This window comes from Crassostrea angulata, chromosome 3 (genome assembly GCF_025612915.1).
Source record: "Crassostrea angulata isolate pt1a10 chromosome 3, ASM2561291v2, whole genome shotgun sequence".
NCBI lineage: Eukaryota > Metazoa > Mollusca > Bivalvia > Ostreida > Ostreidae > Magallana > Magallana angulata.
The window spans coordinates 5,660,979-5,688,131 of record NC_069113.1 but is presented as its reverse complement, the minus strand read 5'-3'; the positions used below and the strand labels follow the sequence as shown (position 1 = coordinate 5,688,131).

General features: G+C 35.1%; 2 protein-coding genes across 2 annotated transcripts; one reads left to right on the top strand and one right to left on the bottom strand.

Moving 5' to 3' along the window:
- Positions 1-442: 442 nt before the first annotated feature.
- LOC128175637 (28S ribosomal protein S27, mitochondrial-like) lies at positions 443-10,007 on the top strand. The gene is made up of 11 exons (XM_052841418.1): positions 443-446; positions 940-1,089; positions 1,236-1,325; positions 1,514-1,584; positions 1,853-1,917; positions 2,284-2,398; positions 2,625-2,703; positions 4,149-4,297; positions 7,939-8,217; positions 8,920-9,069; positions 9,605-10,007. Exons 1-11 carry the CDS (start codon positions 443-445, stop codon positions 10,004-10,006), a joined length of 1,554 nt encoding a protein of 517 aa, XP_052697378.1. The 3' UTR covers position 10,007.
- Positions 10,008-10,519: 512 nt separating this feature from the next.
- Positions 10,520-27,072, bottom strand: LOC128176554 (uncharacterized). Its single transcript, XM_052842966.1, has 18 exons — positions 26,639-27,072; positions 24,378-24,813; positions 22,585-22,675; positions 22,051-22,164; positions 19,958-20,184; positions 19,317-19,519; positions 18,214-19,118; positions 17,799-17,964; positions 17,439-17,719; positions 17,089-17,274; positions 13,828-13,941; positions 13,524-13,750; positions 13,238-13,440; positions 12,203-13,101; positions 11,946-12,120; positions 11,595-11,875; positions 11,095-11,280; positions 10,520-10,956 (listed from the first exon to the last, which is right to left on the bottom strand). The coding sequence occupies exons 3-18, from the start codon at positions 22,666-22,668 to the stop codon at positions 10,882-10,884; spliced, it is 4,326 nt and encodes a 1,441-aa protein (XP_052698926.1). The 5' UTR covers positions 22,669-22,675; positions 24,378-24,813; positions 26,639-27,072; the 3' UTR covers positions 10,520-10,881.
- Between the last annotated feature and the right edge of the window lie 81 nt (positions 27,073-27,153).

Below are 27,153 nucleotides of genomic sequence, written 5' to 3'. Positions count from 1 at the left end.
TTCTGCGTAGAATAATGACCGGGGGGTCATTATTCTACGCAGAAAAATGACCCCCGGTCATTATTCTACGGGGGTCATTATTCTTCATTACACCGGAAAGATTATTGTTCCTAAATTTACCTTTTATAAAGTAAACTAGCCCCCCCCCCCCCCCCCCCCCCCACGGATTAGTAATGTCATGATTTTGGGGGAAAAATTTGGGTAAGTAAGTTTTTTTTCTTTGTGAAGTATAGGTATACCCCCCCCCCCCCCCCCCCCCCCCCCGGATTAGGATTTCCATGATTTTGGGAATTACTTTTTTCTCAATATTTGTGAGGATTAGTCTAGCCCCCACACATTGAATTTGCTTCCGACGCCAGTGGTACAGACTGTTCTCCACTGCATCAGTGAAAAATGTTTCTGAAACTCTCAAAATAACTGTCACTGTCCTTAATTGCCGATGATGTGTCAGGCGTTGAAACAGATGCTGCGCGAATACTATTTGCTTTGATCTACACATAGAACTCAGTCACAAAAAAAAAAGAAAAAAAGATTAAACCATGACATGATTGTGCAAAAAATATCTTCGAGTTGGAGTCAATTAATGCTGTGTTGGAAAAGTACATGTATGTAAACTGTTCTATTTATGGAGACATTTTATATGCAACATTTAAATACTAGTACAGTGTAGGATGAAAATTGAAACTGATACATTGTGTGGACTATTTGTGGGTTGGGTGGGTTTCGTTTATTTAAAGTTTTTTTGTCGGTTTGATTTGTGATTATGATATCGAACTTATTAAAAACAGCAAAAATTCAACTAGGAAAAAAAAAATCATGCGTCATCTGGCCCTGGGGCCATAAAACTTAGACGAGCTCACTTTTGATCTCAGTCTCACTTTTCCACTATATGTTCCTTTTGTAAAAGTGAGACTTAGATCATAAGTAAGCTCGTCTAAGTTTTATGGCCCCGGGGCCAGGTCAGCTTTTGTAAACTGTGTACGACTTATCTAACAGATTGCATATTTTTGTACTTTCACTTTCTCGTCATGTGGCGACACTGTCGACGATCCATTGTATTATGCAATGCATGCAACAAATTCAGACATGGTAAAGTTGAATGAGAAGCTTTTGACTGATATTCAACTTTTGAGTTAGATAATTCTTGTATTCTGTGAATCATATTTTACTGATTATGTATTAGTTCGAATTTCCTCTGACAAAGACATTGCATTAACGCATTTTTATTATTTCAGTTTCTCGGCGCCATCTTTTGTCCAGTAATTATGCGTTACAAGATACTTGGGAAAACAGGTGGCCATCAACTGTGGAGAATGTGCCGTTCGGTAGGTTTTTGTCAGACTAAAGGTTGAACACACATTGATGTAGCCTAACGTAAGATTTCTAGTATTGAATGATTTTTATTATATATTGTTTTGCTTTACAGTCTTCTTTTATTAGCTTATATTAAAATGACTGAAAGCAACATTAATGTTGAATTCAACATTACTGTACAGTGTTTCTTTTCTCTTAGGACGATTGTCACTAAAAATGATTGAAAACTTTGAAAAGTTTGGAAAGAGCAGCGTCATTGACATGGAAATGGTAAGGTTAATAATTTGTCAACAGATATTTTGTTGTTCTAAACTTAAAAAATTGAAAATGGTGTATATGAGTATGCATTACATCATGCTTACATCATGATATGGGCCATCATGCTTGCATGTGATTTTTCCACTCTAGATACTAGTTTATTTGTGCCCTTGTTTACAAGGAATATTTTTTAAATAGTTTTAAAAACTTATCCAATTTTAGCAGGCATTTTTTTTTTTATAAATTACTTTATCTCATTGTGTTATTGTTACCTGAACAGTTGGTGAAAAGTTTGCAGAATGTATCAATGGAAAATATAGAACTAACAGAGGATATTATGTACAGGTGAGAGGACATAATTTATTATCTTGTGATTTTTATCCTTTATACTTACTGAAATTAGTTTCAGACCAGTGCATGTCAAAGAAAATTCTGGATAACTATAGATTATATAATACTAGCTATACCAAAAATGTTGGCTGAATGAAAACATGAAATGTATGTACTCATATAACTTAGGTTCAACCTTCATTATATCTGTTTCAGATTAATTGGGATAAAAATTAAGAGTTTTAGGGATTGAAGTCATATGGGTTGATACAAGAAACTTAAAGAAAAATGCATAAGATTACCTTACATGTCGTAAATGTTTACTATAACCAATAATAAATGAGTATCTGTATAAATGATTTGTTGATTTATTTTTGTCAGGTTTCGACATTCAGATGATGGTTTCCCGGTGCGAGATTCTATTGTTAATGCTATCGTTAGATCTTATATAGACCTGGAAATCCCAGATCGTCTTGTTCCTCTTTTAAAAGACAAGGTTAGAGGATCAAAAACACTTCCTATTATCCTTTCATAAAATTTTTCCTAATTGATTAATGCATGTGATTTGTAATGTGCAAAAGATAAAGATTTTGGAGAAACAGGAATTAATATGCTTTATCAATATCATTTATGGTTGTCTTTTGGCCCCATAAAGAAGAGGCAAACCTCAGGGCTTTATTTCTCTGAAGATTGATTTAAATAAATCTGTGTTATTTTTTTAGCTGGGTTATGGCCTACTGTTAGATAACTACACTGCCAACTTGTTAATGAGCCATTTTCTACAGCAGGATATGACAGAAGGTAAGATCTATGACTCCAGCCTCTAAAATTATGAATTCCTCACAGGTCCTACTGAGTTTTAAGTGGAAGTGCAAAAGGGAGAATTTTAAATTTATAGTGGCCTGATAAAATTGAAGTCATACAGGTTTAATACTCCACTTATATTGAAATCAAGCATTTTGAAATTCCGCTTATTTTGAAATAGAAATAAATCCCCAGTTTTTGCCTCTCATTTTCTTTGCATTGATTTAACGGATATGATGAAATCTGCTATTTTGAAATATCGCTTATATTGAAGCCACTGATCGGTCCCCGTAGGTGATAATTAGTTGTTTTTGTAACGGTTATATTAAAGTACTCCCTGGCGGTTTTCGTCATGGTTGGTGACAGTAATTATGCCAGACTGACCAGTTGATATACAAAGGTGTGAATTGATAAGTTCTCATCATGTGTGTTTTTATACTTCTTTTAAAAAGTAAAATTTATTCACTGTTGAATTTTTTGTTTTTACGGATGTATTGAGGCTAGACGTAATATGGAAACCCCACGGAAGAGAAAAACCTTATCTTTGGACACTAAATACGAACTAGTTATGGCTATTGATAAAGGGACAAAGCCTAAATTTGAAATAGCTATGAATTTTGAGATTATCGCGCGTACACTTACGATGATATACAAGCAGCGTTCAGCAGTATTTGAAGCATTTGAGTCTTGTGATTTTTCTCTAAAACGTAAATGAATGCAATCTGAGATTATGATGAGGTTTAAGATAGTAACAAAATGAAACTTACAAAACTTACTGATATAATTTTAATCAAACTTTGAAGGACTAATACAGGTACATGTATTTCATGTAATCTGTTAACTTTAATAGATAAATGATGACCAAATAATTTGTTTGGGTTTGGTTTTCTATGCTTACATCGGGATTGAACTTTCAAAAATGGAGGCTTCACGTCAGTCAATTTTGCTTATATTGAAATACGGATATATTGAAATAATTTGCATGGTACCCTGAATTTCAATATATCTGGAGTAGGCTGTATTTGGAAAGGGGACAGTACTTCATTTATTTTTCTTGAATAAGATGAGAACATCTTTTACCATATATCGAGTAATTTCGCTTTTTTGCTACATGTTTGAGAAACTTTTTAATCGCAAAAAATGACCGACCCAAATAAAAAAGTAGAACATTTTCATAATTTCCGGGGAAAAAACCCCGAATATACGGTATTTCATTTCACTCAAAGATTGGAATAAATGATATGATTTCTTATGTTATGATACACTATCAGAAAAATAATAAACAAATATCTTGTTCTATTAAAGCTTTGCATTTTCTACCTTTCAATTACAGTACCAGGTGATTGTTTTTTTACCTGAGGAATTAAATTGTGTGGGCTCCGAATCCAATAAATCAGTGTTGTAATTATCTTTTTAATATTCGGTTCATTTTACGTTAACAGAAGCAGCCATGGTAGCGTATGAGATGATGTTACAAGAGGACACGAGCCATCCATTCACAAACTGTATGTCCTTATATTGCTGTGTCAAACGTTTACAAGAGATCGGAGACGTTCAACCACCAGAAGATGCCCCTATAGTCGCTGATGAGGTAAGAGAATCCAACGTGAGGGCGAAATCTGTGATGTTCAGTCACAATTCTACCACAGAAACAGGAAAATCTGCTTTTTTTAAATATCAAGAATAATATGAAGATCTACACAAGATGTTGGATAATTGTTGAAAAGAGAAATACAAGTATAAACCTTCTTTAAAAAGAGCATGGTCAAATTGATCATTTGATTTCTAATGTAAACGATGCTTACCGTCGCTTTTTCTAAATTTACTGATTGTGAATGTCCATTGTCAGGCTGGCAAGATATACAGAACGCACAACTCTTTGTAACTCGACAATTGACATTTTAAAGTTTTATTAACTCTTTGCATTGTAAATATTAACTAAGGATAGATATAGATAAAATTAACTCTTTGCATTGTAAATATTAACTTAGATAGATAAAACTTCAGTTTATTGTGATCATGCCCCTTTAATTATATTTCACTTACTCTACATTATAGCATTAAAGATTCATGGAATTAAAATTTCAAGTAGGACAATGTTTAAGGTACTTAAGTCAGTAATTTTCATCTGTACTGATGTAATCCATTTTAATCATCCGTATTAGATGCAAGGAATTCTATGAAATTTAAAGTGTTAGATACACTAGTTTAGTGTTCCCTGGTTGATTTTCCTTTCTGCATAATAGCTTTTTTTTAGCTCACCGAAACGAAGTCAAGGAGAGCTTATGCTATACCCTCGGCGTCGGCGGTGGCGTCGGCGTCGGCGTCGGCGTCCGGACCTGGTTAAAGTTTTTGTTGCAGGTCCTGTATCTAAGCTATTACTTGTCCTATCTTCACCAAACTTGCATGGATGATGCATCTGGACCTACTTATGGACTTGAAAGACTTGGATGCTGAATCTGGGTCCTAAATTTCAGATGCTGGAGGAGGTTAAGGTTGTTGGACCAGGTTAAAGTTTTTGTTGCAGGTGCCCTTTGATAGCAGTATCTTAGTTACTGCTGGTCTGTACTTCACCAAACTTGCATGGATGGTGTGCCTTATGATACTGATGCACCAGACAGGCTTGAGTGCTGAATCTGAGCTATAGGTTTCGGATGCTGGAGGAGGTTAAGGTTTTTGGAGCAGGTTAAAGTTTTTGTTGCGGGTGCCCATTGATAGCAATATCTAAGTTACTACTGGTCCTAACTTCACCAAACTTGTATGGATGATGCGTCTTATGATACTGATGCACCTGACAAGCTTGAATGCTGAATCTGAGCAATAGGTTTCGGATGCTGGAAGAGGTTAAGGTTTTTAGAGCTGGTTAAAGTTTTTGTTGCAGGTGCCCTCTGATGATTAATCTTAGTTACTACTGGTCCTAACTTCACCAAACTTGTATGGATGGTGCGTCTTATGATACTGATGCACCTGACAAGCTTGAATGCTGAATCTGAGCAATAGGTTTCGGATGCTGGAAGAGGTTAAGGTTTTTTAGAGCTGGTTAAGTTTTTGTTGCAGGTGCCCTCTGATGATTATATCTTAGTTACTACTGGTCCTAACTTCACCAAACTTGTATGGATGGTGCGTCTTATGATACTGATGCACCTGACAAGCTTGAATGCTGAATCTGAGCAATAGGTTTCGGATGCTGGAGGAGGTTAAGGTTTTAATAGCTGGTTAGATAAAGTTTTTGAAACAGGTGCCCTCTGATGATGATATCTTAGTTATTACTTGTCCTTACTTCACCAGACTTCCATGGATGGTGTGTCTTATGATACTGATGCACCTGACAGGCTTGAATGCATAGTCTGGTTTCGGATGCTGGATAAAGTTAAGTTTTTAGGAACAGGTCACATGTTTAATAGATGATAGTACTATTTCAAACTAGCATAGTTGATTTAACTGTAATATGAATGAATCGCAGAGGTAGCTTCAGATGCAGAGCTTGATCTCCATTATCAAGGATGCTAAAAAATAAATCTTAGTTATTACTGGTCCTAACTTCACCAAACTTGAATGGATGGTGTGTCTTATGATACAGATGCACCTGACAGGCATGGATGCTGAATCTGAGCCATAGGTTGTTGATGCTGGAGGAAGTTAAGGTTTTAATTGCTAGTGCCCTCTGATGATGATATCTTAGTTATTACTGGTCCAAACTTCACCAAAATTGCATGGATGATGCGTCTTATGATACAAATGCACCTGATGGGCTTGAATGCTGAATCTGAGCCATAGGTTTCGGATGCTGGATGAGGTTTAGTTTTTTGGAACAGGTCACATGTTTTATAGATGATAGCTTGCATAGTTGATTTAACTTTATTATAAATTAAATGCAGAGGTTGCTTCAGAAGCAGAGCCTGATCTCCATTATCAAAGATGCTAAAGAAATCTCCTACCTCACTCAAACCAGCTCGATAGATAGATGTGTTTGTTGATAAATGATATAACATATTCCTATGATAAAGTATTGTATGATATGAAACAATATTGTTTGATATGATACAATATGATATCATATGTTATATTATAAAAAGTTATACGATACGATATGATATTGTATCAATTTTTTTGATATTTTATAATATGATTATGTATCATGATATTGTTATGTATAGTATTGTATATTATGATACAATATTGTATAATATTATATTGTATTTTTAATTTATTATTTTATCACATGATACAATTACATAAGATATTGCAAAATATTATATTGTATCCTATGATACAATATTGTATATTCTATAATATTGTATCATACAATATTGTATAATATGATATTGGTTTCAGTAATATAGAATTATATCACATGAAATTGTATTATATGATATTGTAATATTATATAATATTGTATCATACGATATTGTATGATATGATATTGGTTTATATGATATATTATCATATCACATGAAATTGTATATGATATTGTAATATACTTTATTGTGTCATATGATGCAATATGTATAATATAATAATGTATTTTATAATATTTTACCATATCACATAATATTGTATCATTTGATAAGATACAATGTTGGAATCAAATTATATTGTATTATATGATATAATATCATATAATGTATCAAATATGTTTCAGTGTCATTCAATACAATATCATTCTATATTATACAATATAATATCATGTTTCAGTGTTATGATGTATTATGTAATATGATATTGTAATATGATACTATATTGTATTATATTTTATGATATTGTATTATGTGATCAAATACAATAAGGTATAACACAATACAATGTCATATCATACGTTACAATATCAAATCTCATTATTGTTTATTACGGTATTTTATTTATTATATGATATATATTATATTAGAAATATGACATGATGCAATATTTAATTTTATATCATTGTATTGATTAACATATTAACATATGATTATCATAAAAAAATTTATCAGATGATATACGATATTTTGTCAAAACAGAATCCATGAATATCCAAGATCATAAAGTATGATTTTCATATAAAATGATAAAGGTGGTCTTATGAAGGTGATGTCTCATAAGGGTGATGCTCCGTCTCGGTGAGCTTAGTAATCTATGATTACCTATGTTTTTTTTTTCTTTTTACAAAATCAGGAAAAAAACCTTATTTTGGCATGTAACTCATGTACTTGAAATATATCTCACGATATAAATGGTACCTGTTTACATTGGTAGGAAGAAGAGTGGACCAGAGTAAGAATTATACACCGTCCTGTTTATGACGACCATTTTGACATCAAGAAAGAACATTTGAAACTTGGGAAGTCTCTGTATTACCTTGGGAGAGCAGGTGTTGTTCCTGACAGAGACTCCTCCACAAAAGACTTAGTCAGCCGTTCCCTGCAGTTCGTGGGGCTAGGACTCTACAACAAGTTCTCTAAAGCCTTGGATTTATTGGAGACCTGGATCGCAGCCGCCAAAACGAACAACACACCTGTATTATGTCAGAAGCAGGTGTGCAGAATGTCTCCTTAATACCTCAATACCTGTACTTTTAGGCTTAGCTGTATTTGATGTAAAGTTTGTTACCTTCATTTTGTGACAAGTTGTGTACACACATTGCACATAAAAGTTAGGAATGGGGAATGTTTTTTGTGTGCCTTATCTAAATTTAAATATTACAGGCCATTCATCAATCTAGAATATATTGATAACAATGTATGCTGTTAGACAGCAGTTGTTACAATCTTCTATGATGGTTAGATAATTCTTGTATTTTTGTAGACATTATGAGGCCCCTCAGTAGGTGCCCTGTAATGATCAGTATTTCTGGTCCACCAGCTCTATTATGAATATTTTCTCTCCCCTTGGTATAATCTGACTAATACACTGTACTTCATCCTATGAGTGCCTGTACATTGCACCAATTTTATTGATGAGAAGTCAAGGGTAAAACAAATATTTTAAAAATCTTTATGACCACATTTTTCTGCCTTTTGTCTAATCTGTTTTACATTTAAATGAAAAACTGCTCATGAATAAAGTTTATGCATTAATTAAAATATAAAAAATTCATTGTATGAAATAATCCTTTCTAAGTCATTTTCATGCTTCCTTGCTGTACCACAGTATTTCTTCATACCTCTGTATTCTGACAAGCAAAACATCAAAATACAAATTTTCTATAAGATTCTACGACTGTTGTCTGTGTTTTAGATCGAAACATTTAAGAACCACTTAGAATGGAGTCCCACCAGAGATCCGGAGGAAGAGGAACTAGAACTGGGACAACAGACTCAGGATTATGTCGCCAGGAAGCTGTACTTGACGGAGGAAGAAAAGGCGGCATGTATGGAAAGATTCGAGGCAAGTGTTTCTGAACTTCACCTCTGACATCAATATCAATTTGTACTAATATGTAACATTGATTGGTTGAATATTTATTGATATCAAGACATAGAACATGCCTTGTCACAATTCTTAGGAATAACGGTACCCTTGATAGTAATTGTTAATTGAAAGTTGTACATACATGTATCAGAAGTAAAATATATTATAACTCAATGCAGTTTGTACAGTTTTGACTTTTAATCTCCTAATATTGAGAATTATTGAAACTGCAGGCTATTGAAATTACATGTACTTTATATGTGAAAGTTTAAAGCTCTAGAATGTCTGTTTGTTTGCAAATGAGTTTAATAGTTTAAAGTTTTTTCTCTTAATGTTGTAATGATTTTTTCCATTTTTAAACTTTTTATTTGGAACCAATCGAATGATAGATGATGAACCAAACTTCTTATAAGTGACTTTTATGAAATCTTCTCTCTAAGCTTTATGCTGTCCTAAATCATACATCGTAACCTTTCTTTAGTTAATTGGTTGAATTTGTTTCATTTTGTAGAAATTGACAGAGGAGCTGAAGTCTTTTGGTGGAATTTCTGATCAAGAGATTTATTCATACATTTTGAACAATGTTCAAGAGCAAATGAAAAACTTAGAAGGACAAGAAAAGTCTTCTCAGGAAAAACGTTACCAAGATTGGAAAACTGAAATGTTAAATTTGTACAAAGAGCAAATGAAAGAAGAGTCGAGACTAAGAAAACAACAGGAGATTGAATTAAAAATGGCAGAAATGGCTGAAAAAGAGGAACTTATTCTAGCTCATGAGAAGAAGAGAGAGATTCTGCTGGCACGATTCCGAGTTCCAGTTGAGGCAAAGAGGAAGGAGAAGGAAGAACTTGATGAGGATGAGCTGGAAGAGAGGATGAAGAACAAGAGATCTATCATCAAGAAGAAGAAATAATCCAGGAACAAGATTTCAGCCATCAAGAAAAAAAAATAATTTGTGAAAAGTTGATTATTTCAATACTGGTGTTGTGAATCAGCTAGTGGATAAAACATGAAATACTGTAAATGCATTTTATTGACACTAGATGCTCATCAATATGATACAGTTGTCAGTACATGCACCGGTATATTACAAACCAGTGACAGAGGACAATTGGAGTCCATGTGTGTTTTCAATTAACACTTAATGTATGTGTGAATAAATACACATGTAGAAAAGGCTTGTTGCAAACAAAAATTATTTAGTGTTTTTTGTACGCAAAGGTAATAGGAATGTGCTAGTACATGTATTCTGATGGATCCTTCTGTGCTTACAAGTAAAAATAACAAAATCATAGGAATTGTTTCTTTCAGGCCAGTTTACTGTGTAAGAAGATTGCAATCATTTTGACTTTGGAGTTTTATAATTTTTACAGGTTTCAGAGTTTTGTAAAACTGTTGGCCTTTTATTAGTTAATTTTTTTGGACTGCCATCAGTGCCAGATTTTGCATTGCGTTAGAAATTCATGGTATCTATGGAGAAAAGAACTGTAAACGATGATATTGTTTAGGTACCTATCACAAGCTAGGGGTTGGGTGTGTTACGTGTACCGGTACTCGTACCAGTTCAAAATCTCAACCTCTCTAATATTTGGCACAGACCACAAAATACGAAATTATGCATTGAACTGCTGCAAAGGAAAACAGTTACTTTCAAAAATTCAGTTTAACAGACTAATAAATAACAAAATCGAATTATGATTTATTGTTCTCCATTTAAAACATTTTTTAAAAATTGAAACAAGTTTTATGGCAGTAGTGGTCCCATTTCTTATATGCTACTAATGCTTCCTATTTCTTTTTAGTTTTGGATGGTTTTGCTTTACCCTGCTTCCGTCCATTGACTTCTGTGGCTATGTTCTTTGCCTGTAGCGAGAAATAAGTCTGCAATATTTTCTTAAAAACACTGAATTTAATCCGACTATAAAAATGCATGTAATATCGATAAATAAACATGCAGTGAAGTGGCAATCAGTATAGAAAATTTGACAGTATCTGACCTACCCAGTTGTAGAAGGTACCTGCTCCAGCACTGGCGCTGCTGACTTGCTCCACAGTGTAGGGCTCCAGAATGTGGAGAACTCTCGTGGCCAACTCCCTGTCTGTTCCCAGGGTGTCAAACTTCCGGACCTTGTATAACAGACTCTGTCTCCCTGTCTGTCTCATCAGTACTTGCAGGTCTTCCCAAATCTGTCGAACAATGTGTGTTGTTATGAATAATCAAGCAATTAGAATTGCCACGGAAAGACTAACCCCTCCCTCCCAAAGGATCCAGATAAATATGTTCCAATCATTAAAAAGTTTAGGCCTATAATTAAATTTATATGGTGAATAAAAAATCTATGGTACATTTTCAGATAAATCCTTGCTCAAGCTTTTAAACCCTCTCCTGAAAAAAATATTTCAAACCAAGATGTTGATTCCAAAAAGAATGAACCCCACTCCCAATTAATTTTGTTTGCGGGGTTAATAATGACATACTTTTTTCAAACTTCAAAACATACTTCCAAGTTCTGTGGGTGTTCTCCCAGCAGTAGAAAAGTTGCTTTCATGACGTTGAATATCAGAGAGGAAGGAATGGAATAGCGATGGATTTCCGATATTGTCGTCTGCTTCATATCGAGTACGTCATGTGCAAATCTCTTCAGGGTCAGTAAGTGGTCTCGGAGTTCCTCTGCCTCCTTTATACGGTCCGAAAGTTTATACACTTGATCCGATATTTTTGCCGCTTTGATAGCTGGCTCAAGAATATCTACATTTCTTCTGTTTATACCATCATCCAGGGCTAAAACAAAAATTAAACCTTTAGTTAAACCTTCTTAGCAGTAAAAACTCAATTTCTATCTTTGCAGTACCTTTTTGCATCTGAAGTAAATCTAAACGTTCATGGGCGAACTTGAGATCTCCCTTGTCTTCTAAACAAAGTTGGTTGGCCTTTTCAATCGCATTCTGGAGTTCTTTAGCATTCTTGGTGGTCACTGACAATGTCTTCGCTCTGAGATCCTGCCTCGCCACTTTTTCCCGCGCATTCTGGACCATAATTATATAGATCACAAGACTGAATAAACAAATGCTTAAGCACGCTTCATCATTAAAAAGAATGATAACATACCTCCCAGGATCTTGTATTCTTGACATCAGTATTCAAGAGATAATTGCAAACGTTCATGAATCCATTTTTTGACCCTTTCTCTTTGCAGTTGATGTGGAGAGTGTATTCGCCATCTTGTGGTGGGGTGACGTCAATGCGCAAGTTATCGTTTTGTATGCGCTGTGAGACATACTGCGCAAGACTGTTGCTAGATACATCAAATCTATGCAAGGTAGAATGAACTAATACAAATTTCGTCAATGTAAAACTAATTTCACAGGTTTTGTTTCTATGAACTTGCACACATCCCGACTTGTGAGACATTGCTATAAGTCCCGCCTCCTCTGTAAGTTTCTGGGGCCCGAAACCGATGTCTGGGGCAGTTGGATAAGGAATGATATGGTCGCTTACTTCAGCACACACGATGCAACTTGAATATAACCACCGCTTGTCACCTTCCCGACCACCATATATTTTCAGCTTATAAACTCCTTCAGTGGGGCACCTTACTGAAAACGACACCTTGTTATCCTGGTGGACCATAGCTACACAATTCTGAGGCTGTCCTTGAGATGGGGGTTTTGAATCCAAGTCTTTGCTGCTAAATTGCAACTCGTAGGAAAACGTTAGCGACAGGTTATCCGGTGTCTTTATGACTACGTCGCATTCTCCTCGTGTGGCTTCGAGCCGACATGAGGAAGTGCTCATCAGTTTGAGTTTGTTTTCGAAAAAGTCCTGTCTTAAAAACGGAAGTGAAAGAAACTTTTCCAAAGAGATAACCTTGGGCACCAACTGCCACAGTGGGTCATTTGGAAAGCAGTGGTACTGAAAAACGTCAGGATCTGTGAGGAAGAAGAACTCGTTCAGCTGCTGTATCACAGCACCGCCTGTCGTTTTCTCGGGTTCTAGTTTACCAATATCTAGGAAATAACGACAAAAATTGACATTATTGATCTTACTAAACCTACTATGAGATGTATTAAATTTTACATACAAGTTTATTCAGTGAAAAATCAAACGAACTCTTCAAAGCATCAAACTTTATACGACGACTACCTTTCGGCTCTTTCAGGATCCATTTCCCTGTACTATGACCGACGACACTTCGACATGCCCAGAGTGGAAATATAAGTCGCCATGACCCTCCCACAAAGACCGCGTTCCAGGAATTGGTCAGTCCGTCTGTGTTAGTCTCCCCAACTTCATAGGTGACACTTTTAGCGATTCCATGTATTATAACACATTGAATATCAACTGCCCTGTTAAAAAATAACCCGCATAACCTTTATAGTTTTAGAAAGCATTATTTCCATTAATGCTTCTCCAAGTTGAATAAACATACCTACAAAGCATGGCAAAGAACGTGGCATATGACATCTCTCCTCTTTGCATCATGCTGAGTATGCCATCTGGAGATTCGGCTTGAGCGGAAGAGGACCACTTTTGACTGAGAATAGGTTGAGCAGACAACCATACCAGCAACGCGCGGACCTTTGACAGCGTCTTTGGGTAGGCCGCTGTGAGTCGTCTGCTAAGGTCCTCTATTGTACTGAAGTCACCGGGAACCACCTAAATCATTGAGAATCAAAACCCAGTGAATCCATGCATACTTACACATGAAAAGAAATGCAGGTTTGATTACCTACGTCTCTAGCATCATCATCCACTTCTTTGAAATTGAGAAATTGTAGGACGTCCGACTTCCGGTTGTGCGAGGGTCTAGGAACAGGATACCCATCCAGTGTGTCAGGAACCGAGTTCTATATTGGATAATGAAAGAACAATTGAAAAGCTAGAAAAATTGTCTTCCTTGGACAAAAAATACATAAATAATATTAATGTACCTGTTACAATTAATATAATGTCTTGTAAAAATAGATACATGTACGTCACTGATGATAAGGTAAAACAACCAAAGTACACGATGAAAGGTTTCAAATCTTGAGGAACTTTAAATAAATTTCATTTTAGATTGATAAAGTGTTTTGGACTGCCTTTTTACCAGTTCTGTGGTGGGTTCTTGTAACGGGTCGGTGGAATGGATGACGACTACGACGTCGACAGTCGAGGATCCGCACCCCATTCTTACATTAGGACCGTCTGTCTGACATTTTTCCGATATAGTTTGACTGCATGTGCATCTAAATATCTATCTTCAACTATGAAAAGAAAGTAAATAATTTAAATGTTAGAAAACTTCTTGAAGAAACCTTTATGAAGAAACCAGTGTACGAGTTATTTTGATTTTTAAATGATTACAACCCTGTTACCATTGAACGTTTTGTACTACAAACTAAACTTACGTTTTCTTTTTCTGTTGTATCTGTGGATCAAAGCAATTCAAGATTTGGCAATGTCTTTTAAGATTATGTTTTCCATTTAAAATTAAAAAGACAAAGCAAAATGGAGGGAATAGCATGACTTTTAGTTTGTAATCATTCATGCATATATATCTCCTCTTTAAAACAAAAGGGACAGTTAACGAAAGTCTACAGTACCTTAAAAAAATTGACCAAGTTGTGTTTCTTTTATGCCATATTTTAAAGATTACTTTTACAGACATAGTAATTAAAGTTAAAGAACACCCCCCAACACACACTAAAGGCTATTGTACACTAGCATATAGAAATCGTCATTCGTTCTAAACAAGTGATAAAACTATTCACCATGCAGCAAATCCAAACCTTGCAACCTATTTTTACGGGAGTCGAGGCATTTGAAATTATAAATTTCTGCTTAAAAAAGTATAACAAAATGAAATTGACTTAACAGTATCCAAGGAATGCACGCTTATTGGAACATAAAACATTATAGATAGCAAAATAATTGTACTAATGGGAATGGTAATTATAAAAATCTGTCTTACCTTTGTCGATACATTTCTACCAATATTTCATCGTATTTGATATATCTATGACGTCACGACGCAACGCTATTTACGTCACAGGCGTAAGTAAAATAAGGTACTTTCTGTAGCTTCTAAGCCTTCTCTTCTTTTTTCTCTGACAGTTCTTTAAGATTTTTAGATAAACTTAATCAATAAAATCGATTGCTACTTAAAGAACCGACAACCATTGATAGTTACATGTGATATAAGAAGAAAATACTTATTAATTTTTTTTATTTTTGCCGTTGCTTACATTTTAGTTTTAGTTTTGTTGCCATTTTATTCATTATATTTATTTATACGTATTGGAATACTTTTAATATTTCTTTAAGCATATAATCTGTATTTTACCGTTTTTAAAAAGCAGTAAAAACAAAGAATAGAATCCATTAATAGAGCTGAATGGTCGTAGTAAATACTAGCCTATATTGATTTCCTATAGAAGAAGAATTTTGTATAAAGATATAGAAAAATGCTCAAAATTTAAAAGTTGAAAAATAGTGATTCTATTTACAAACATAGTTTATAGCTTTTAATTAATAAATTATAATTATCTAAAAGTTTAAGGAAAACTAATGATGTCTATACTATAATATGTTGACCACTCGGCTTTCTTAAGAAGTTAAATTCTTTTATACAATGAACTTTTTAAGAAATTAACAGTAAATGGAAAAGTTCACTAGGATATGAACTTAGTTGGTCACGTGATAAAAGGACTTCTCAGAAGAATTGATCGCGTACCAACCAAATTCATATTCGATGAACTTTTAACATTTAAGAAATGAACTCGATATCTACCCAATATATACTTATAACCCAGGTTGTATGAGTATAAGTTGGGCAGATATTGAGTTCATTTCTTATAATTTAATTTTTCTGTAATTTTCTGTACAAATTGAATGCGTTTTCCTTTTGAAAATGATATTGATTTGTTCAAAATTCAAACTCAATGTCAAGCGGATTAGTACGTTTTTGACGTTGGTGCATTGTGACGTGCCATGCGACGTGCAAACCAGGTTATATTTTAACTAATTTTTTTCCTATCCAATCGTTGATTTTACGTTTGAAAAAAGGCAAATCGTACAGAATTTTTAACATAACAGTGTTCTATGTTAATTTACAATAATACAACAGTCAAACGATAAGGGCATGCGGTAATCATTGTGATCGTTATATTAAGTTCACACGGAATTGAACGTTTATGCTATTCTAGAAGCATATAATTGCAAATGTAAATATTATTTGATAAAATAAAATAAAACTAAATTCATTCAAAGACAACGGTAAGAACTATCATTCATGTATCAAAGGGTCTTTTGTCTCAATGTTTACATGATATCATAAACTTAATAAAACGTCTTTATTATATTTTATTCATCTGATGATTTCTTAAAGTGGGTATTTACGTGGCCATTTTATAGCACCATTTTACCTCTGAAGAATGAAGAGTTCGACGATTGTTCAAAACAATGAATGGCGTAAAGAATTCAATTTTTAATGAAACAAATTGCCAGTGAATTTTACTTTGCCTAATATCTATTGTGATTAAGGAATTCGAAGAGTAGACTAAGTTTGAGGGCGTTTGTTTCGACGACATGTACAATCCAATGCAAAACAATTAATGTAATAAAGTACATGTGCACAGACGTTTTGTTTCAATTTTACTTAGAACAAATCCATGGCAAAACAGCGCTTAAGTTTATAGAATAGACAATGAGTATGTAAAGCCATTTATTTTTAGGATGCATGTACACCACAAGGATCCTGATACGTATTGCAATTCAAGAAAACATATATATCACAGAAAAAGTTGAAATTGTCAGTAAAATCTGCAGTCCGTTAAATAATCCGGTCAAACTGTGAAAGACGGTGGCTTTATGTCATATTACCAACTACATTCGACGCCTGAAAATATAAAAATACAATGTTAGAAGCACAATAAATTTGTCCTTGAAACTACAAACCGGGCACCTATAGGCCAATCGGTCAAATATTTCGAACACGTCTGTAACCTACTGACCCATTTATAGAAGGTTCCAAGGCCGGCACTGGCCGTCGTCGCCGTCTCTTCGTCGTACTGACGTAGGAGCTGCGCCGCGCTGTTCACCATATTCTCCGTTACGTTGATGGTGTCAAACTGGCGCACGCGCCGTAGCAATCCCTGTTTTCCGGATTTTCTCATAAGACCCTGAATTTGTTCCCATTCCTATTATAAAAGAATGTATGCACGATATGAGAAAAACACGCTTTACATCCAATAGGATATTGCTGATGACCGCTTTGATAGTAATGAAACTCAAGTGCCATATTTAACAGCCAGTGAGGTGATGAAACATAATTTATCCAAAACTTCCAGTGATGATGATGTACCTGTAAATGATCCTCTTTCTCACCAAGCAGAAAATACGTCGCTTTCATGACGTCATAAGCCAGGGGACGAGGGTTTTTGTAGGAATGGATCTCTGATATGGTAGACTGCTTCATCTGCAAGACCTCGTGTGCAAACCTCTTTAGTTTCCTCAGTTCTGCCAGTAGTTGCTCCGCTTCCGTGATGTGATTCTGGAGATTGGACGAGAATTCGGAAGACTTGGCGTTGTCTATAGCGGTCTCCAGCACATCTACATTTCTCCTCGCTATTGCTTCCTTCAGTTCTGTATTTCACAAAATTTTGGTATTATTCATTGAACATATAAAAATGTAAAAACTCACATTATATAGAGCATCGCTCACCTTTCTGGAGAACGAGAAAGTTTTTCTTTCTCTCTGCCTTTTCTCTCTTTCCTTTGTCATCCAAATCAAACTGGTCGAAGTTATCAATAGCTTTCTGTATGGATTCCGGGTCGTTTGACTTCAGACATCCTTCCAATTCACTGCGAGCTTTCTTTTCAGCAGCATTCTAGTAAGGAATCAAATGATCATATTATATACTAGTACTGAAGACAGGACTTTTTCGCTACCGTTTTAATTTCATCCATATCTTCCAAATTAAATTTAAAGGGTTTTCATTCAAGATGATGTAATAAACCATGGGTCGCAAAATTATTTTTAATGTCACTGTCTATATATATTTAGGCAAAAGAAGTAAGGGGAATTTAACCCTATGTGTTTAGTAAATAAACAAAATTACCTGTTAAACATAACTTACCTCATAAAATCTCTTTTTCTTGTTCATGTCCTCCGATGCCAGCAGGTAGTTACAGGCGTTTTTGAAGGGTTCCGAGGACCCTTTCGGTTTTGTGTTTATCTGCAAAGCATACTCTCCCTGCTGAGGAACTTCTACGTTGACCTCTAGGTGTTGACCTTTGACCTTATGATTGACATGGCGACTCAGCACCTCCTCTTGAATATTGTTGTGAACCAGAACGGTTTGAACCTGAACGTGTTTGTTGAGGTTGAACCTTATGTTAACATTTTTGTTCTTTTTCACGTTGATAAAGCCTGTTTTATGAGACTCTGCCTCTAGCCCCCCAGCAACTGTGACTAGATTTGGCCCGAACCCTGATTCGGGGTTACATGGGAAAGGTTTTACATTGCTGACGCCTTCATTGCAATCCAATCGAAAAGAACAAATCAGAGGAAATCCGGTCGGCGATCCGCCGTAGATCTCCATTTTGTAAATTCCTTCACCAGGAAAACGGATTCTAAAGTTCACCGCCGATTTATTGTTCATGACGGCGACATACCTATCTAACTGAAGTTCTTTTGATAATCTGGTCTTTGACAACTCATGGTTGAAGTAAAGTTTGTACAAATGTTTAAATTCCTCTTCATTTGCTTTTTTAATACCAATGTCACAAACACCATTTTCTGACTTGTATAAGCATTCCAGCTTTGTTGTGATTTGAATGTGATTTTCAAAGTACGCCTGCTCACAGTTGGCTATATCTATGAACTGTTGCTTTGTGTAAGGCTTTGCCAATAGCTGCCACTTGGAATCATGAGGAAAACATGTGTAGATGAATTCGTCGGGGTCGGTCAAAAAGTAGTAGTCGTTGAAGTTGGCGACGGTGACCCCAGAGGACTTAGCCTCCGTTTCTCTTGCGCCTTGCCCTAGAGAAGAAAGGAAATGCGTTTTGTAATAAAGAAATAAATTCGTGACGCATGAAATCGAAAACCAAAATTTGGACTTTGTGATTAAAGAATTAAGAAGAGAAAATGATGTCAGCTGTGAATATCAAGTGATTGAGACTTTATATGCTCTTTTAATGAAGTGTTTAGTGGGTGTTAGAATTTTATTGGGTACTATACCATCGGATTCAACAAGGGTCCAGGTTCCAGTACTGTGCCCGACAATGGCTGAAAAAGCCCAAAGCGGAAACACAAAGCGCCACCCACCGGATACAAACACGGCGGTCCAAGAGTTCCCCAACTTATCTACAGTTCTGTCTCCTACCTCATAGGCGGCGCTTTTTGCAAGACCCCGTATGAAGACACATGGTATCTTTACAGCCCTTTGTTTAGAAATAAAAATAATTCAATCATGATTATTTAGTATAAGCATTGTCAACTTATGGATTACATATTTAGTTACTCGCTTTGATGTTACAGCCAATTCGAATTTTAAACTGGGATAATAAAGGGGATTTAAATCCTCTCAAGTTGATTTACAGCTCAATATGTTATAAAATACAACTAAAGTATCATTATATTGACGCAGTTCGAATTATTGAGAACTGTTCCATCGATTGTAAGGACAGGAGCGTATAATGTTGTTAGAAACTCTGGTAGAAAAGATTTTATTCACTTGTCAGACATATATAAATCAAAAACGTACGTTGCTTAGTATGAAACTCTTTAAATGCCAATCCCTTTCCCCAACAAAAGTTTTTTTCAAAATAAAAATAACCCCAAACAGATAAATGGTAACCCATTCGTCGCCCTATACCCACCTACACAACATGACAAACAACAGATTGTAAGAGGCCTTCCTCTGGATAACCAACTGCACGATGTGTTGGGGGGACATGGGTGCCGCATTATTCTTAGAATTGTTTCCCTTGGTTCCCTGGAGGCCGATCCAGGTGAAGATAGCTCGCACTTTCTGCACGTCATTCTGTAAGCCCTCGGTGAGAGCGCGGGACAGCTCTTCAAAAGTTTGATAATCCTCCACTCGTATCTGTAGTTTAGAAAGATATCATCTCACATAATGGAGGACTCACTACCGGGTAACAAATAAGCACCAGGCGATAGTATAAGAAAATCACATAAATGGGGGGGGGGGGGGGGTGACTGTCCTATTTGACATAAATTCACATTGTATGTTTACTTTCATATTGAAAATGGAAAAAAAATATAAGTAGGTTTGCTTAAAGATCTCAGTATGTTTAACTTTCATGTATTGGATTAATACTATGCAATTAATTTAATTACGTTTTATTTTAAGAAATGACACCATGAAAATGATTTTGCTGTTCTCCGAGAATAACTATGACTCTCTAAACTAACTCTCTTAAATAACTATGGCGAATTGCGAAATTATGCTCGTGTGCAGTATTCTTAGAGAAGACACTTTTAGTTAGTGCATGTTGTTACATATAATCAAGTATGTTTTGAATTGATAAAGGGGCCTCAAGATAACTGCAAGTTCATCGATAATCCACCAACAATTAAATCCTTACACTTACACATCACTCGTCCATCTCGTCGGATATTTTGTTTTTGTATAACTGATGCTAGAAACATGTATTTACCAAAATATTATATATCAAGCCCAAATGTTTCAAAATTTGAAGCATTGTTTAATGTATCAAACAAAAACCAACTTATCAAGATTTGTAAATTGATGAATACAATTATTGAGAATGTTAGCTCTCTTGGTTAATGTACTAATCGTTCTTCACAATGTAATTTGTATATATATTCTCTACACTGTAAACAATAGAGTTCATCGTCATTGTCATTGATACGTGAAACCAATTCATAGGAAATAGATGGTCGATTTTCAATTTAAAGAGAGCAAAATATATTTTTCATCGTTTGTCCAATAGACACGTCTATTTGTCTTTGTCTTTCTGTAGTTTTTTTTCTTGGTCTATCGAATTGCAACACTATTTTCATAAGTTTCATACACATATATGAACTCGATTCGTCGTCGGTTTTTCATACACGGTGTGTTTGATGTGTCATCATCTTTGTGATACAGAACGCTACTCACTGTATTGGCCGTACTGTCTGACACTCACTGTATTGGCCCTACTGTCTGACACTCACTGTATTGGCCCTACTGTCTGATACTCACTGTATTGGCCCTACTGTCTGACACTCACTGTATTGGCCCTACTGTCTGACACTCACTGTATTGGCCCTACTGTCTGATACTCACTGTATTGGCCCTACTGTCTGACACTCACCGTATTGGCCCTATTGGCCCTACTGTCCGATACTCACTGTATTGGCCCTACTGTCTGACACTCACTGTATTGGCCCTATTATCTGACACTCACTGTATTGGCCCTACTGTTTGACACTCACCGTATTGGCCCTATTGGCCCTACTGTCCGATACTCACTGTATTGGCCCTACTGTCTGACACTCACTGTATTGGGCCTACTGTCTGACACTCACCGTATTGGCCATATTGGCCCTACTGTCCGATACTCACTGTATTGGCCCTACTGTCTGATACTCACTGCATTGGCCCTACTGTCTGACACTCACCGTATTGGCCCTACTGTCCGATACTCACTGTATTGGCCCTACTGTCTGACACTCACTGTATTGGCCCTATTGTCTGACACTCACTGTATTGGCCCTACTGTCTGATAATCACTGTATTGGCCCTACTGTCTGATACTCACCGTATTGGCCCTATTGGCCCTACTGTCCGATACTCACTGTATTGGCCCTACTGTCTGACACTCACTGTATTGGCCCTATTGTCTGACACTCACTGTATTGGCCCTACTGTCTGATACTCACTGTATTGGCCCTACTGTCTGACACTCACCGTAATTGCCCTATTGCCCTACTGTCTGATACTCACTGTATTGGCCCTACTGTCTGATACTTTCTTGTCCTCCTCCGTGAAGATATGTCTCTTTTTATCACGCACTGCTTTAGGGGGAGGATATCCTTCCACGATGTCATCAAGAGAAATCTAAATACAATCTAAATATGTAAACAACTAACACTGAAACTGTCATCATTGTATGTACACTGTTAATTAAACTGTAAACACAAAAAGGCGACTTTTATTTAACTACAAACACAAAAGTAATTTATGTATTGATATAAATTCAGGTTTCAGACAGGTAGCATCGTTATTGAAAAGGGGGGGGGGGGGCTTAGGTAATACATTGTACTTAAAAGTTTTATTATAAAGGTACATTTGCTAATTTTGCAAATAATTTTCTTATACCCAGAAAAAAAGACGGATGAAGAGCATTTCCTTCAAAATTTAAATCTTTACGATGATAAAAATGCTCTGATGTGAGAAAAAAAATGGGGGGGGGGGGGTGTCTAGTTTTTGCGTTACCATAGCAGGGACTTCTGTTTGCAGACAGCATTCAATACTTACTGGTTCCTCGTCTGTTTCTTTCAAGACATCCGCTTTCGGTCCATTTTTCTGACTGTCTGTAGATTTAGACCCACCACTTCCCATTTTTTATCTATTAAGGAAAAGTATCTATTGTCTTTTCTTTTTAAATATCACAAAATGGTCATGTTATACCAATGCTGTTACTAGGTGGACGTTTTTAAATTATTACAAACTTAACAAGTCGGTCACATTATTAAGTGTTGATTACATTATGAATATATTAGATATTACACTGTATTCACTATTGGTTTTGAGTCCAGTGTTGAGTTTGAAGCGTTGGACATTAATTAATGATATAAAAAAAAGATTGGTCGATTTTTTCCGCCGTTATAATATGTGCAACTGTTGGATCCAGAGCTATGGTGGCATATCTCTGCCTCTTGTTTGCAATTATTTTTCTATCAAATATGTCGACATGCAAGATAAATATGTTGACATGCAAGATAGTTATGTCAACATGCAACATAACTACGTTGACATGCCAGAAAATTGCAATCAAATGAGAATTGTAAAAAATCCCCCAAAATCTCAAATATTGCCCACATGTGTGACATCCAAGATGCTAGATGATACTTATTTATATTGAAATACAACTTATGTATGTTAAAATGCAAGATTAATATGCTGACATGCAACTTATTTATGTCGACATGCAACTTAGTTATGTTCACATGCTACTTATTTATGTCAACATGCAACCTTGTTATGTACACATGCGACATAAATATGTTGACATGCAAGTTATAAATTGCATGTCAACATAACTAAGTTGCATGTTGACATAAATAAGTTACATGTCAACATATTTATCTTGCATGTTAACATAACTAAGTTGCATGTCGACATAAATAAGTTGCATGTCGACATAGATAAGTTGTATGTCAACATATTTAAATTGCATGTCAACGTCAATAAGTTGAATGTCGACATAAATAAGTAGCATCCAGTATCTTGGATGTCACAAGTTGGCGATATTTGAGATTTTTTGAGATTTTTATAATTCTCACTTGATTGCAATTTTCTTGCATGTTAACATTGTTGCATGTTGACATTAATATCTTGTATGTCAATATATTTATCTTGCATGTCGACATATTTGGTAGAAAAATAACTTGCATACAAGGGGCAGAGATATGCCACCATACAAAGCAGAGCGCAATCAATTTAGGAGCATTTGTTTAAACTTGCAGCTTTAAATCAAAGAATTGATCTTTGTTCAATGCAAAATTACACAATCAATTCAGGGGTTACTTTCAGCTGTTCATACCTGATAAATTCTTGCTTTGATTTTTTTTTTGCGTTATCAATGAGTTTATCAGTTTATCATTTAAAAAGAAATGTTGTTATTTTGAGATTTGGTCTAAAAAATACATCAGTGTAATTTCCGTCGATTTCACAAATACTTAAATATTTCATTACATCTGCAGTTCACGCAAACAAGGTACACATTAATTGATTTAAAAAGTCTAAATTAAAATGGAATAGGGTTACATGCAAGCACATCGTTCATTAAAAAAAATAATAAGCAAATCTTTTACTGGCAGAACTTTGTTATGAACTTTGACATCTATCCAGTATAATCCACAATTAAACTTAGAGCGAATTTTTGATAATCGCTATTAACCATGTAAAAATTCAAATTAATAAATTATTTAGGGAAAAATCACTTGGCATTTAGCTCATTTGACGTGCATAGGATTTTTTAGCACGGCAAGTTTTGCTATCTTCTCGAGATAAATTGTATCTATATAGTCTAAAAAAATTTAACTTACCAATTTTTTTTTACTTCTGCTGATTAAATAAATCCTATATTTCGCTTTTATCCCTTGCTTTCATGTCTCCATTTCAAATTGGTCAAACAAACAAGACAGCTTAGCAAACACAAGCAAATCGAATTCCGGGAATAACCCGTTCGCCGCTCGAGTTTTACTTCCTAGTTGCTGATGTCCAATGCATCACTCTGTAGCCAGGGACGCTCTTTGATTTATTGTGCCAATTTTAGTTATGATGTTCACAGTTTAAAATGTAAATGAAAAATCGATGTCACTTTTTAAACTGTTGCCGCTCCTAGTCGCGCGCCGTTTCTCGATTTCTTCACAGAGGCCCTTTTGTGATCGCTGTGTACACACCGCAGATACCTTATCAACGCAACAGGTATTCTCAATCCAGTCCAGTTCATAAAGGAAGGCGTTCCTAATAACACACAATCTGTAGTGGATTTGAAACTTTAATTACGAGTGAATTCGTTTAATATCAATCGAATATCTTTACGGGGAAATACTATTACAACTTTGTAAAAATTATCTGTACTTCGTATAAATTCAAAAGTAATGAATAAAAATGAGAATTTTTCATTTTCAAGTGTTATTTAATTTTTTTTTAAAGAAATAGACGGTGCTAGGAATATTTATATGTGGCTTTTTATTTAAAAGTAAAGAACTTTTAGATGAAAACATTGTTGTTGTCCATGACTGCCCATTACCTACTGTATGATTTCCAATCAAGAGAGTAAATAATTGCGGGAACACAATTTAACATACAGGTAGACATATCTATACAGGTAACAGTTGCCAATGACCGAGTGGAGTATTGGTTTTTATCATTGAACACTTAAAGTTGATAATACATGCTTGATAACCAGAATATTCAGCGAGATTTTAATTAATCTACACCAAAGACCTGCATGCTCGTGTTGTCGATATGCGACAAATTAGATACATGTAAATAACATGTGGACATTGTTTACCACAAGAACTTACGACTTACACTAACGACTCTATATGGCGTGTAAAAGTTTGCATTATTTAAACTAATGTTATTATTCATGCAAAGAAATTTAAAGTTTGAATATCGTAATAGTGCAATGTACACAACCAAATAAAATGCTTATCAGATAGTACTCGACGCACATAATTTGCATCTTTGCGTCAAATATAGTTTTCCCCAAGAATTTATTTAATTTAAGGGTTCATAAGATATAGACAAGGATGATTTATGATTTGTATGTAAGTTATTATAAGTTATTCTGTAAACATGAGCCAAGACTTAGAGTGGGTTTTACCTATATCCAAAAGAAGCATCTTGACACAAATGCCCTTTTTTAAAGCATTCATTTATTTTCAATATTCTAATTCATTTATCATTTTTGTTTAGTAAATAATAAGTTTACTGTAATCTAATGCTGCACGAAAATCATTTAATTAAAGTACATTTCTTCCAAAAACATCAAATTACTTAAATGCGACATTATTTACTTACATATACAGTATATGTACTTTGATTATCCATAACCTTCAATAAATTTGCACGGTCGAGTATATCGATTTATTTGCGTTATGCAATTTGCTAAAAAAAATCGTACAGTTTACATACACATATCAAATTTCCAATCACCTTGTTTAAAGCTAATCAACCCAAGTATCAGTATTCTTTCAGAGAATTATATGTGCAAACGTCCGTGCCACGAAGAAAAGGGCTGGTTAAATAAAACAGTCTTGACAGTTCGTTTTAACTTGTATTAAAGAGCTGAAGGAAGTTTAAAGATATTATGACCCAATCAATCTAACTTTTCAACAGTATACATGTATCAACAACTTGACAAATGGAATATAACACAGAGCCCTGTCTGCCTTGTTGACTTTTTTTCCATCTGATTAAAATAATTAACAGAGGCGTATAAGGGCCATCATTGCTCATCTGAATGTAGCAAATAAAATGTAAATTAGTTTTTTTTTTAGTTGCCAAGACTAACTAGGCTAAAAAAGTTTTAACGTAAAAGCTTTCAGGAAGAGTAGGGTGTATTATCCCTCTAACTTTTTCAATAGTTCCGATATTTGCAGAGTGTATATACACTCATTGTTTCATTTCATATGAGAATTCTTGACAGATAAAAGAATAGAGGATTTCCAATTTTAAAAGCAAATGTCAAATTTGAGTGAATAATCATTTGAACGAAAGGATTGTAATATTTTGATGTACACCCATTCCATGCATTCAAAAACTTGGAATTTCCCTACTTTCATTTTTAGCTCACCTGAGCTTTTCAGATCAAAATTTGCCCGTTGTCTGTCGTCGGCATTGGCGTTGTCGTTGTCGGCGGCGTTGTCGTTGTAAACTTTTCACATTTTCTTCTTTTTCTCCAGAACCACTGGACAGAATTCAACCAAATTTGGCACAAAGCATCACTTGGTGAAGGGAATTCAAATTTGTTCAAATGAAGGGCCACGCCCTCTTTAAAGGGGAGATAATTGAGAATTATTGAAAATTTGTTGGTATTTTTCAAAAATCTTCTTCTCAAACACTTTTTGGCCAGAAAAGCTTAAACTTATGTGGAGGCATCCTCAGGTAGTGTAGATTCAAGTTTGTACAAATCATGGTCCCCGTGGGTAGGGTGGGGCCAAAATAGGGGGATCAAGTTTTACATAGGAATATATAGAGAAAATCTTTAAAAATCTTCTTCTCAAAAACTATTTGGCCAGAAAAAGCTCAAATTAAAATGGAAGCATCCTCAGATAGTGTAGATTCAAGTTTGTTCAAATCATGGTCCCC